The sequence below is a fragment of the Phyllostomus discolor genome, chromosome 13 (genome assembly GCF_004126475.2).
Source record: "Phyllostomus discolor isolate MPI-MPIP mPhyDis1 chromosome 13, mPhyDis1.pri.v3, whole genome shotgun sequence".
Lineage (NCBI taxonomy): Eukaryota > Metazoa > Chordata > Mammalia > Chiroptera > Phyllostomidae > Phyllostomus > Phyllostomus discolor.
The window spans coordinates 44,063,183-44,076,152 of NC_040915.2; the positions used below are offsets into that span (position 1 = coordinate 44,063,183).

General features: G+C 51.9%; 1 protein-coding gene across 3 annotated transcripts; it reads right to left on the bottom strand.

The window, feature by feature from the left end:
- Positions 1 to 862: 862 nt before the first annotated feature.
- On the bottom strand, positions 863 to 12,970 carry DENR (density regulated re-initiation and release factor). 3 transcript variants are annotated; one of them, XM_028527918.2, is made up of 8 exons: positions 12,841 to 12,970; positions 11,992 to 12,106; positions 8,239 to 8,258; positions 7,236 to 7,320; positions 5,504 to 5,587; positions 3,382 to 3,498; positions 2,414 to 2,553; positions 863 to 2,308 (listed from the first exon to the last, which is right to left on the bottom strand). In XM_028527918.2, exons 2-8 carry the CDS (start codon positions 12,095 to 12,097, stop codon positions 2,264 to 2,266), a joined length of 597 nt encoding a protein of 198 aa, XP_028383719.1. In that variant the 5' UTR covers positions 12,098 to 12,106; positions 12,841 to 12,970; the 3' UTR covers positions 863 to 2,263. The 3 variants fall into 3 exon arrangements, with proteins under 3 accessions (XP_028383719.1, XP_028383718.1, XP_035869531.1); XM_028527917.2 differs by having other exon boundaries at positions 12,855 to 12,947; XM_036013638.1 differs by lacking the exons at positions 7,236 to 7,320; positions 8,239 to 8,258.

Sequence of the window (12,970 nt, forward strand, 5' to 3'; positions counted from 1 at the left end):
ATTTTTATTATGCAAATAAAAAACCTCAGTATTTTAAGTTCATTCCTGAAGTTTTCTTTTAAAAGAAAATCTTTAGAGAAGATACTTTTAAATGATATAAAATGTTCCCTGGTAGCTTTAAGAATTATACTGCATCTTATTTTTCACTCAGTCTATTTCAAACTGATGAGATAAATGGACTTTTTCCAGTCTCCCTGTTATTTCCTAAGTAATCTAGTAAATAACAAAGACAGGATCTAAAAGGCAGAGTTATCTGTAAAGTAGTAATTTTTAATTGAGAGAGAAAGCTACCATGGACGACATCTTCAGTTACAGCCGATTTACTGGAGCTTCTATGTCATAACTAAAAAGAAATTTAAAATTACTACCAGCACTTTTTCTTTAGTGAATAAAAACTACATATCAATGCCCTGGCTGGCGTAGCTCAATGGATTGAGCACAGGCTGCGAACCAAGCATCACAGGTTCGATTCCCAGTTAGGGCACATGCCTGGGTTGCAGGCCACGGCCTCCAGCAACTGCACGTCGATGTTTCTCTTTCTCCCTCCCTTCCCTCTCTAAAAATAAATAAATAAAATCTTAAAAAAAACACTACGTATCAAAACTGTATTTGCATTTGAAGTTGCCAACTTAATTGTGGCACATCTCCTACACATATTATGAGATAAGGCTGTTCAAGAACTGGTATTATTTTTGCTAGAAATACTGGCCTGTGAAAACATTCCATGAAACGCACATAACGAGAACGTATGAATTAAAGTCACTCCCTGTTCTGCTAGCAGAACGACCCCTGTTCTATCGTAATCAGAGGTTAAACTACGCTGCATTTTTAACGCAGGTCAAAGAATGAGACTCACACGTGCTATACACAAGGACGGTTTTAATCCTGCATTTTCCCGCAGTAACACCCACTGCTGCCTAGGTAGGGACTGCAACTGCATTTGACAAGAACTGTGAACACTGGGAATCTTTACATGAAGTCACATGTGTTGTACAGGCCCACGGACATCTTCCAGAACCAACAGAATACACACATAACACACACCAAATGGTCTCCATGGCTAAATTCGCTTCATCATACAATAATCGTATTTAGTAAAATTCACAGTTAATGCAGAATTTTTTTAAATTTACATCTTTACTACACAGTCTAAGATTTTAATTATTAAAAAAAAACATTCATTCAAGATTGTAAATTTGCATGGCAATCAACAGCAGGTCCTAAATTTCTTAAAGATGTCTAGAGCAATTAAAATACCATGAGTCTTCTTTTCGATTTGTAGCACCTGACTTAAGACCTTTATAAAAACAAAGTTTAAATTCATTTAGTGCATTCAGGAAAATTGTCAGTTTCCCTTGTGAGAAAAACGTGTTTCAACCGCTATTTCCCAGGCAACACATTGAACATGGGTTTATAGTATCTGCAACAGGCCAGCAGAACGTCACACCATCCTGTGCAGGCAGAACAGGGGGACTCGCAGCCTCTGTGAGTGGCCTCCCGCTCACAACGATGCATGACATTCTACCACGTGGTGCGCCATCACCTCTTTAGCCGCCTCCCAGTTGTTCCTTGGTACCGTTGCCATCTCTTTGATGTCATGGGTGATGCCGTGACGAACACAAGACTGACACCTTTAGGATAGTGTCAGAGGCGTGGCTCACTGGGTCCAGCAGTGCAGGTGGTGGTAAGGCGTTTAGTACACTTCACCAAGTAACGTCCGGAACAGCTCCTACCCACAGGACGCAGAGGCGCCCAGAGTGGGCTCGGTGACAATGAAGCCGACTCGACCACGGACCTACCAGAGGCTCAAGCGTCTGGAAACTAGCACGCCAAAGAAGCAAGGGGTAGTTACTACTGGCGATGAAGCCAAATTAGAATTCTGTAAAACACCATTCAGCTTTAAATCATGATTCGAGTAAATCATGACCATTTAAAAAAATAACACATAAACTTCCCACAAAAAGTCTACAGTGTTTTTCCAAAAATAAAAAATTTAAAAGAGAGGAGAAACGTCAGTACCAAGTGACCAAAAACTTTTATTTGACTAAATTCTATTTCATGCATAAGCATGACAGTCCCCGCTGTTTATCAGACTTTGGCAATAAGAAAACAAGCAGCCTTGCACAGACAGTGAAAAGGCCACGGGCGAGGGCGGCCTACAGTCTGACTGTAGGATAAATATATTTTCTTTTCAAAAGGCCTCTCCCCCTTTGGCTGTATCAACTCTCAGTTCAGACCATTAAATACAGACAGAATTTCAAAATCACTTCTTCACTTCTCCAAGATCTTCGATGCTATCGTCATCCACCTGTAAAACACGGATAATCACGGGCCGTGAGTCGCGGTACCAAATAACACGGAAGCAACTTGTGTTCGAAACCGCTCTGCAGGCGGACATGGCCCACATACGCACCTCTGGCCACTTCTCCTGAATGACGTCGATGATGTCGTCTGTGAAGTCCCCCTGGATGATGATCTCGTCCTCCCCCGTCACTGAGGCACCGCAGGAGAATTTCTGAGCAAAAAATCTTTGTGCTTCTTTAAGATCAATTTCTGTTATTTTAAGGAAAGAGACGGCAAGACTGTAATGGGGACTGTATGTCAAAGATAGTTTTCCGCTTTGAAATTGGATCTTCATTTTAAATTCATAAAACAGATCACATTAAAGGGTTTCATATTCCTTTCAGAGCCAATAGTTACTATCACATGCAGTGGTCTTAAACTTTCAAAGATTCAAGATCAAATAAAACCTCAATCTATAACAATAGCATCACTCACTACTCACACGGCAAGGCCAAAATAAACCCAGGTAACACAGTTCTATTACATACGCACTGCTGGACACAAGGAAGTCCTTCTGTTTATCCCTCTTAGAAAAAAACAGTTTACAGCAGAGAAACACACAGTGTTTGCGGTGGCCCAGCGAGTGCGGGGCGGTCTGTGCTGTCACACGAAGGGTCGGACCGGGGGTTCCCATTTCACCCGGTCCCACCGTGCAGTCCAGGCCTCCAGGAGCTGACGGGGCCGTGCAGCAAGGCCCTCACCGCCCACCGCCTTTCCTCCCCTCTGCGACACTCCCGGGGGGACGAGCCAGACCGAGACCCTGTGCCCCCAAGTCTGCGGGGCCAGGGAGGCGGCACTGGTAGGCTTCAAAGGGAGCCCTGTCTCTCCCTCCTCATTCTACATAAAACGTGTCCAAGCAGAAATTCTGGAAAGGAAATAGTTAAATCAGTTCCTTCCATAAAAGATAGTAACATTTCCTCAAAATGTGATTTTGAAGCTAAAACAAGGCCCGTGAAATTTTCATGATACCAGTTTTTTAAAAAGAGAAAAAAATATATATAGTTCACATGTTTTAAACATACTTAAGAGTAAACTCACCAAAGGTTGCAAGGCCACACACTCTTGTTACGTATTTCTTCTTTGCTCTGGGAATTTTGGCTATTGTGACCTTTTGTGGTACAGTCTTCTTTTTTTGTTTTATTTGACCCCTTCCACCTTGACAGATTAAGAAAGAGCTCAACATTAATTGTTTCACTTTTAACATAATTAGAGAATACTGTCTTTAAAATAGTTATTTTGAAAAGGTACCAATTAATTTCTAAAGTGTCTTTTCCTAATACAAATTTGTGAACACATGCGTGAGTATTCCTCCAATAAATATTTAAGTCAGCCCTGGCTGGTGTGGCGCAGTGGGCTGAGCGCCGGCCTGCAAACCAAAGGGTCGCCGATTCAATCCTGGTCAGGGCACAAGCCTGGGTTGCGGGCCAGGTCCCCCGTAGCGGTAGCGTGAGAGGCAGCCACACATGGATATCTCTCCCTCCCTTCCCCTCTCTAAAACAGTCCCCGCCCCTCCAAGGATTCTCGTTTAGAGAAGGGAGACAAAAAGGCTAATGGATCACAGCGACTCCTGCCGACGACAACGGGACCCAGGAGCACAGCACATGGAAGAGGAACGGCTCCCTCTGCCTCTGAAGGACAGAGCCGTGTCCCAGTGGAAGTGGCATCTAAGCTCTTGCAGAATAAAGAACTGTCCAAGCTGGAGAAGTTTAACAAAGGGCGTTCCGGGAAAACGGAGCAAGTTCAGAGACCGTGTTTGAACCCGTGCCTGTCTTGGTGAAGGACGCACATGGGTATGTAGCAGACGAGGCCAGAAAAGCAAAAGATCACATACCAGTCGTTAAAGGGACAACGCATCAAGCCTGGTCACTTGATTTTACACTGAGGAAGAAGACGGGCCACTGAATGACTATGCAGGAATGAAATGACCAGATTCGTGTTTTATCAAGACCAAGGAGGGTGGGTCTGTGAAGAGTAAGGCTTACCGGCCACTGAGGCGGCGCCTGCGTTAGTTCAGACAACACGAATCAAACTCTCAACCGCAGCCATGGCAACTGCTGGTTCAGAAGAGAGCAGTAAGAAAGAGAGGAAAGTAACAGAATTCAGAGCTGACTACGAGGGACAGGAAGAGAGCACCTCGGACAGGTCTCAGACCTCTGGCCCAGGTGACCGGGGAAACTCCGCTGCCCCTGACCTATGGCAGGGGAAACAGAGGCGTGGACCTGGGGCTGCGTGCATCTCGGAGGGGCTGCGCTCGGGGCACAGGCAGGGCCACGCACACCTCCAGTCTAGAGACACGCCGGGACTGGAGAAGCAGACCGGGGGATGTGAGTGTCGAGTGGGGGCAGAAGTTCTGAGCAGGTGGAAGAATCACCCAAGGAGAACATGCAGGACGAAAAGGTCAGAGGGCAGAGTCCTGGGAGACGCCAACTCCTGAGGGACAGGAGGGAGACGAGGAGTCCGGGAAGGCGGGACAAGTCTGCACTATAGGATGAGAAGGACCGTCACGGAAACCAAGCAAGCACAACACTTCCCGAGGGGAGCGTGCCAGCGCCCTTACTGAGCGACCACCGAGCCTCTGGTGACCCCCGTCAGGGGGCTCTGGTGGCGTGCACGTCAGGGTAGGGCAGCCTGGGCAGCGAGCAGTGAGCAACGGGACAGCAAGTCCCTCTTATTAAAGAAGCCCGGCCAGGAGGGGACGCACAGGGGTAAGGCAGAGAAAGATGTGGGCTCTTGGGACTTTTTTAAAAAAGATGCAGAGTCTGAAAAGTCGGAGGGGTGGAGGAAGGAGGAAGAGACAGGCAGGGGCAGGCCCCGGAGCGGAAGCACTTAGTCCCAGCACAGAGAGGCGCGCGCACCACCGGTAAGGGAGGGACATTCCACCGAGCTGTCAGAAGTAATGAGGAAAACTTTACGTATAAAGTTTTCAAGTCATCAGCGAGTTGGCTGCTTGCTTTTTACGTGCACACGGCAAATAAAGCCCGTTTTCTCAGGTCTAACTTACAGCGAAAAGCCCAAACCCTGCCCCACGCCAGCCGCCAGCAGCGCGGCCTGCACCCGCCGAGCGCCCCACGGTGGACCTGCAGCACGGGCAGCGGCCGCTCGCTCTGGGGGGCGGCGGGGGGCAGGTTCGTGCACGGGAAATCGTGGATTTAGGCCTCACCTCTCTTTTGCTTTTTCTTCTCTTCCTCTTCCCCCGCTGTCCCTTGACCTTCAGTAATTCCAGCTTCTTGTTTGGGTGAGTTCTCTACACGTAAACACAAAACCCAAAGCATTAATGTCACGTCCTACTAATGTTTAATAAAAAAAATCGCCCCTGAGCAACCCCATACACAAACAAGCAACTCCATGGACAGTGGAGCCTGCCACTCGTAAAGCAAATGCCCACACTGCCGGAGTCCTTCCCGTCTGGCTCTGAACCCTTGGGTCTGGGGACAGAAGACAGAACAAAGTCTTTGCCATGTGATGACAATTTTTTTCAGCCACTTGAAAGGAGCATAACACACTCGAGACTGCAGGAGAGGATGACACCTCAACGTGCCGATCTGGCTAACAGGGAGCCCGGTCTCGAATAAGGAGAGCCCCCCCCCCCCCCACCTGACCCCAGCACCAGGCTCGCGGGCCGTCCCCCAGCCACTGGCTGTGCGGCTCGTCTCCACGAGGGCCGTGTGCTGCTCGAGGGCGTGCCGCACGAGGACAGTGTGGAAATCAAGGCGGCGAACAGTGGGGCAGCACTGTGGGTGCGCCCAACAGGCCCTCCCCGCCCAGGCTCTCCCCCCGCCCGCGCCCGCCTTCATTCCTACCAGCCTCCATGGAGCGAGTCTGCTCCTCCGCGCACCTCCCCACCTCTGCCAACAGCGACTCGGGTCTCGCTGCTCCGACCAAACCCCCAGGTGGCCCCTTCCCTCACTCCACACGGGCAAGGCGTCAGGAAACCCCACCTGCTCCACCTTCAAAACGCACCCAGGGCCTGCCCACTCCCCACCGCTCCACCACTGCCCTCTGCTCCGGCTGCCGTCCAGTCCTGAGCGGCCCCTGCAGGAGCCTCCTGGCGGGGGTCCCGCTCTGCTGCCTGTGTCCTCTTCTGTCTGTTTGGACGGCAGCACAGAGACGCCGCTGAACCCCAGCCGGCCCTTCGCCCTCCTCCAATCGAACCCCTCCGATAGCACCTTGTCTCACTCCGAGTAAAACGCTAGGCCACTACTTTGCTGACCTCCTCTCGGACCCTCCTCCCCTCCTCCAACAAGCCCAGGACCCGGAGGCCTCCCCGCTGCTCCCCAAGTGCCCGGCAGTGTCCCCCGCCCGGGGCGGTCCTCACCGGAGCGGTCCTCACCGGAGCTCTGAAGCCTCGCTCCCGCACTTCCTTCGGGTCTTGCTCCAACGCCATCTTTTCAGCAAAATCCTTCCTGGCCACCACCTAGTACTTCAAATTCCCTCCCCAGCACTTCTCCTCTCCTCATTCCTTGCTCATCACTATCTAACACGATTACGTTGTCTTCTTTGTCTCCCCTTCTAGAACGTAACTTTCAAACACACCTTCTGTACACTGCCTTACCCTCGGCCTCTGGAACAGTGTAAGACCTGTGATACGCTCACAGGAAATGATTTGTTAGATGAATGAATGAAAATATATTTGCCTCCAGATGATTTACTCTTCTTTACATAAAAAAGGTGATATCCTGACATACCCCGTCTCAGAGAGAAGACACATGAAGCAGTGTGTGATTTTAGATAACAAATTTTAACCTAAGAACTTACAATCGTTTTAAAGTTCGTAGAGATTATAATTCTGTAATTATCTTACTAGAAGAAGACTTTCATATCTTTAAAATAACGTCGTATGTGCATTTATTTCAGGCATACAAGCTTTAACGAAAGGAAGAAAAAGTTCATACCTACAGTAAGTTTCGCAAACTCATTCGGAAAATTCTTCTCTAACCACTGCCTGCACTTAGCAACGTCAGGCATGTATTCACAGTACTGGGGAGAGAACACACCGGGTTACGACAAGGTGTTTTCCATCATGCAGCACATTTTCACTTGCAGTCCTCCCCGCACTTGCTGCATGAAGAGTGACCCTAACTGCTCCTCGCTGCCGTCTCGTCCACAGAAACCCCGAGTTCGACCAGAAGCGCCCCTCGAGAAATCAGGGGTGAGGAGGAGCGAGGCCCCGCCCCACCATAGTGACCGATGTCCTCTCCATCAGACACGAGGGCCACGAGACAAAGGGGCAAAGGGGCGAAAACAAGTGTCTACTTCTTGCTCTGGGCACACAGGCGTCTCATTATTTTCACGACTTGCCCAGAAAGCCTGGCTGAGAAGCTTATTAACAAAAGCCCTACACATAACTCATGCTTTCCTCTGCCTGTACCTCCAGTTTCGGCATTAAGATCACTCTTGTTTTACTGGCTGACTGACTACTCGCGAGTGCCACATAAAAATCCGAACTGGCCAGCCGAGTCCCAAAGGTGCACACGTGACTCAAAATCTAAAGAAAGCAATTTGTAACACCATAAAAGTATTCTAAACCAAATTCCTCTATAAGAAGATTGAAAGTCTACTATCAAATGATTAGAATAAAAAATAAGCCCTGGCTGGTGTAGCTCTGTGGATCAAGCGTCAGCCTGAGAACCAAAAAGTTGCTGGTTCGATTCCCGGTCAGGGCGCGTGCCTGGGTAGCGAGGCCAGGTCCCCAGCTGCGGGCACTCAAGAGGCAGCTGATCGATCAATGTTTGTCTCTCACATCATGTTCCTCTCCTTCTCTTTCTCCCTCCCTCCCCACTCTCTAAAAATACATAAAATCTTTAAAAGAAAAGAAAATGAAAAAATAAGTTCTCAAGCTAGCCACAAAATCAAAGACTTCAAATGCAGAGGCTTAAGAACTGTAAAAGAACTTACCTCTGTTGGTAACGAACACACTGTGGAAATGGAGAGAAGAAAAGATTTAAGTGTAAACATATGTATATATGCACATAAACACACACAGCACTCATCATAACTTACTTTAAACTTGATAAAATGCCTCATTTCTACTTTTTCCTCTATTTTTTCTGTACTGTTTTTCAAACGCTGCCCACCCTGCCCTGCCCTTTTTAAGATAAGTCACACGGCTGATGGAAATATTATCCAGACCTTTTTGATCTAAAGACTGCTCCTTGAGTCGATGAAACACCCAACTGCTCTGTCTCGCGCACCTTAAGGTCCCAGCGCCACCACTCGGCGGGCCCGAAGCCGGCTAAGACGGGACCACTCCCCCACGCCGGCACCTGCGTGGAGCTGGGCACCTCACCGCTCGGTCGGGACGGCCACCGCTGCTGACTCACACGAACACGCAGCACCCTGCCATCTCTTTGCGGGGCACCTTCCCTTTCCTTTCTCGTCTTACGCTACATAAGATCAAGGAACTGTGCAGCCGGAAGGAACGCCGGTTCGATCTTGTCACTGCACAGCTCACAGGGGCCGGAGGACTGGAGATCTCCCATGGTCTCCCAGCTTTAACTACAACCCTCTCCTGGGTCGCCTGCTTGCTCTGCTGTCCTTGTCACGGGGAAGGATGGAGCAGGGGGCGGCCCGGAGCCCTGAGGCGGGGGCGGCGAGGAGTGGCACGCCGTCCCTAAGAGCGGCAGTGCCCACACGCTGGGCGCCTGTCACATCGGGCACTTTCTGTGCTTTTCACCCATGATTGTGTTTACCTGTCACAACCCCACAAGCTAAGAACAAGCGTGTCTGTCAGACACAGGTGGAAAAAATGAGACTTAGCGTAAACGAGCCACCTGCCCCCTGTTAGCGGAGCAGGAGCCGAACCCTGGTCTGTTCCCCACGGAAGGAGACCACACGACGCCCATGGGCAGCAGCTGCGTGCCAGCCAGACAACAGTGGCCTGCTCTGCGTGTTGTGGGTGAAGCCCCATAAAAAAGGCTGAGCAGCTCATCCAATGACACAGGTACGACCACCTGCATGGCCACAGGTGTGTGGCAGGAGAAAACTGGGATCTAGCACCTCCACCTCAAGTTCACTGAAGCTCTCCCCAGTTAAGCAGAGCTCTATAACCCTCACAGTTCAAGTTCAAGTACTGGTAGGTGCAGGTATTCGGACATACTTGCAGTGTAAGTTACAGGTTAAATACCAGTACAGCAAATGCTAAAGCTGTACACCATTTGACACACCACTGCAAGTAACACCCGGTTCAGGATATTTTCATTCTAACACAATGAAAATATCTGGACGATCCTTCTGAGTTCACTGTTATTTGCCTATAAAATGACCTTCCCTCCACAGATCACTCACTACCTGTAAACTCGCTTTTCAGGACACAGGCGCGCAGCCCCTGCAGACTTCACGTCACTCGGCAGAGCGCCGGGCCGCACGTGCCCGCGGACGGGGCGCAGCCCGAAGAGCAGGGCACCGCCTGCCCATGACACCTCCCGCTCTAGTCTGCACGCTCATGTCCCTCAAGAGCTCTCGTGTCCCTTGAGACCCTGTGCCCAACAGGACGGTGCTGGGAGGTGGAGCCTTTGGGAGTATTATGCCTCCTTCATCCTTCGCAACGGCGCTCCGACTAGTCTCTGTTGCCATCCACGTCACAAACGTGGGCACCGGCCAAGTCACACAAGGAGGAGTACACGGCCAAGCCAGGAATCCGACTCACACTGACCCCAGAGTAGGAAGTCTCCACACCAAAGTCAACTGTCTTCCCAGAAATGACCCCCTGCCCCAGACCCTCGTTTCTCACGACACCCACCAGCCCTTGCACTCCCCCCCAGGACACCGTGCCACACCTGCCGCAGGACCGCCCTCGCATGCCCCTTCGCCTCCCCACCGAGTCCACCTGCTGCCCACGGTTCCCCACTTCCGTGGAAATTCCCTCCTTCCCCTGAACAAAGACCCCTCCCTTTCCTGAACTCCGCATTCACAGCTGCAGTCACATTTACCCACTAATTCAACATCTAACATCCCCTAAACGCGTTGCCAGAGCTGGACTTTAAAGCCCTGGAGCAAAAATTCACACGGTCTCCATCCCAGCACCCGGAACACCAAACAAACGAGGGAGCGAAGTGAACACAAGCTTCCCTGAGAACGCTCAGGGACCCTGGTCCACAGAATACACCCCGGGGGGGGGGGGGGGGGGCGGCATCTTCGCGGCGCTTGTTCGAGAGCCGCCTCAGGAGAGACACCGGCCACCGCACAGGGTGGTTTTCGTGCACTCGGCATTTCACCGATTCTAAGGGGCTTTTTAAAAAATTTTTTGTAAGGATCTTAGAATTACGCTATGTCAATCTGGCCATTTTTTCTTACTTAGCAGAACCTAAAATAAAGGTACATCTTACAAAACGTGGAGTCTCCAAATCAATCGAACAGGACACAGGAACAGCTCCTGACTACACCAGCACACCTTCCTGATGGTGACAGTGACAGTAACAGTAATGGTAACAGTGCTTACGGCCCTACGTTCCTGTGTCGGCTGCTGGGCCAGAAGCTTTACACCGTACAAACCATCTGACTCGGGAGGCCATCATCACCTTCACTCCACAGACCCCGAGCAACACGCCTCTGGCCCCCAGGGAAGCTAGGTGACTTGCACCAGGTCGTGTGGCTGGTAACGCTGGCCCCTGACCCCAAACACGAAAAATAGAACCAAATAAAACCAGTACTGTAACAAGACTCAGCCAACCCTATGAAAGTTTCCCTGCCTGCTCCCTTACTGAGGTATGTGACCCTAATTTTATTTTACTGCCAAAGACACTGGATGAAGGACGAACTGGGACAGTCCTGGAACCCAGTGGCATCGCCTCTCCCTGCATGGCACCTGGTCTCCAGGCGGGATCTCTACTCAACCCACCGCACGTACGGGCCACGGACACAGGGACCTTCCCTGACTTCTGTCCCGCAGAGGCTGCAGCACCTAAACCGCTGCTAGGCACGTAAGCAGTCAAAAACACTTACTTAAAAAAGTTAGTATTTCTTTGCCCAATTACTGTCTTGTACCTTCAAAGTTCCCTGAAACTTTCCCAGACACTAATCAAGTTAGAGCATCACGATGCACAAATAGGTCTGTACTGAAAATGAGGGAAAGTACTCAAAGGGGATAAAAAACTGACTGAAGCAAACATATATACATATATATATTTTTTTAATCAAACCAAGAACCCTTTCCCAAGACTCCTACCGCCCACCACTGAAACCTCATCACTGTCCACTCCTGGCACCCTCCGTGTCTGGAGGGAACTCTAATATGATGTGTGAACACAAATTCGGGAACCGGCCAACAGTTAAATATATGAGCACCGAGCTGCTCCGCTCTCCAGACCCGCCACGAGCCTTCTCCTTCCCTGCCTCCTCCTCATCATCCCGCAGGACCCAGCATCTGTGTTCCAGGAAGCCCTCCTCTATAGCCGGACCCGCCGGGCTGAAATAACTCCTTCCCCGTCTCCACTCCCATGGGACCATTAGCTGCCCCAGGACAAGGAGCAAGGACTGGTCACGCAGGTCAGGAAATGATGGTCAGTCCCCGCGCCGCCCCTCCCCAGTCAGGGACCCACCCAATGACAGAGGCAGCCGGGAAAGGCTCAGGAGGACCAAGTGCGGCTCAATCACCCCAAGGCAAAGGGACACAGTCGGGGAAAAGGCCCCTCTCCGGCCTGCCGCACTTGCCTCCGCAGTAAAGGACTCGCAGCGGGTAATCTGCGTCTGACTTGGGATTGCCCCTGGGGTCGCCTCTGCAGTCCTGCCCCCCGGCCTCAGAAAGGTCAGCAGCCATCTCACGCACCTGCGGGCAGGGAGAAGAGCACATACCTTCACGGTTCCGGCCCGAGACGCCAGAGCAGCCGTATTCGGGGCTGCTCTCGCCTCCTCCCACCAAGGGCCCCCACCCCAAACCGGCTTCCTCTCTGGGGCCCAGGGAGGGACACCGGCCGCCAGGAGGATCCAGCGAACAGGAGCAATCCCGGCCACGCCCTGCTGTTATCGGGTCTACAAGGGAAGCCGGTGAATGGGGCCGGGGAGGGGGGCGCTAGTAAAAGAGGAACTGTGGGGGGGGGGGAGGATGCGGAGGACAACTTCGGCGGAGGCAGGGCCGGAGGTCTGGGGTGGCATGGGAGGGGTGCACGCTGCAGCGAGAGAGACGAGCCACACCGCAGGTGGGAGGGAAGAACCTACGAAGAAGGGGGGGGGGGCCGCCGCAGATGCCCGGAGGGCAGGGTCAGGAAAGGGGATGGGAGCGGGAGGGGGTGGGGGCGGGGAGCCCAGAGACTCCGGAGGGGAACTGGGGCAGGCGAGCCGGGAAGGGGCAGGGAGTCACGGCCCTGGTGCGGCAAGGGCGGCCCCGGCGTGAGAGGGGAGCTCGGAAGCCAGGGGGCAACCGCGGGGGCACCTGCGGGGCCCATGTGGGCGGGGATGTGGAGCCGCCCGGCCCGGCCCCCTTCCGCCGAGCTACACCTCGGCTTCCCCCACATTCTCTACACGCATTTCTCCCAAGCGGGAAAAAGCCCGAGGGGTCGTTACCCAGGCGGTCTTACCGCTGCCGACGCCTCCGCTCCCGCCACTACCGCCAGCTGAAGCGACACATGCAACTCCTCTCCTCCGGCACGGGCCACCCGAGAGCCCGTCTGCCGGCGCGGTCCCGCGAGACAAT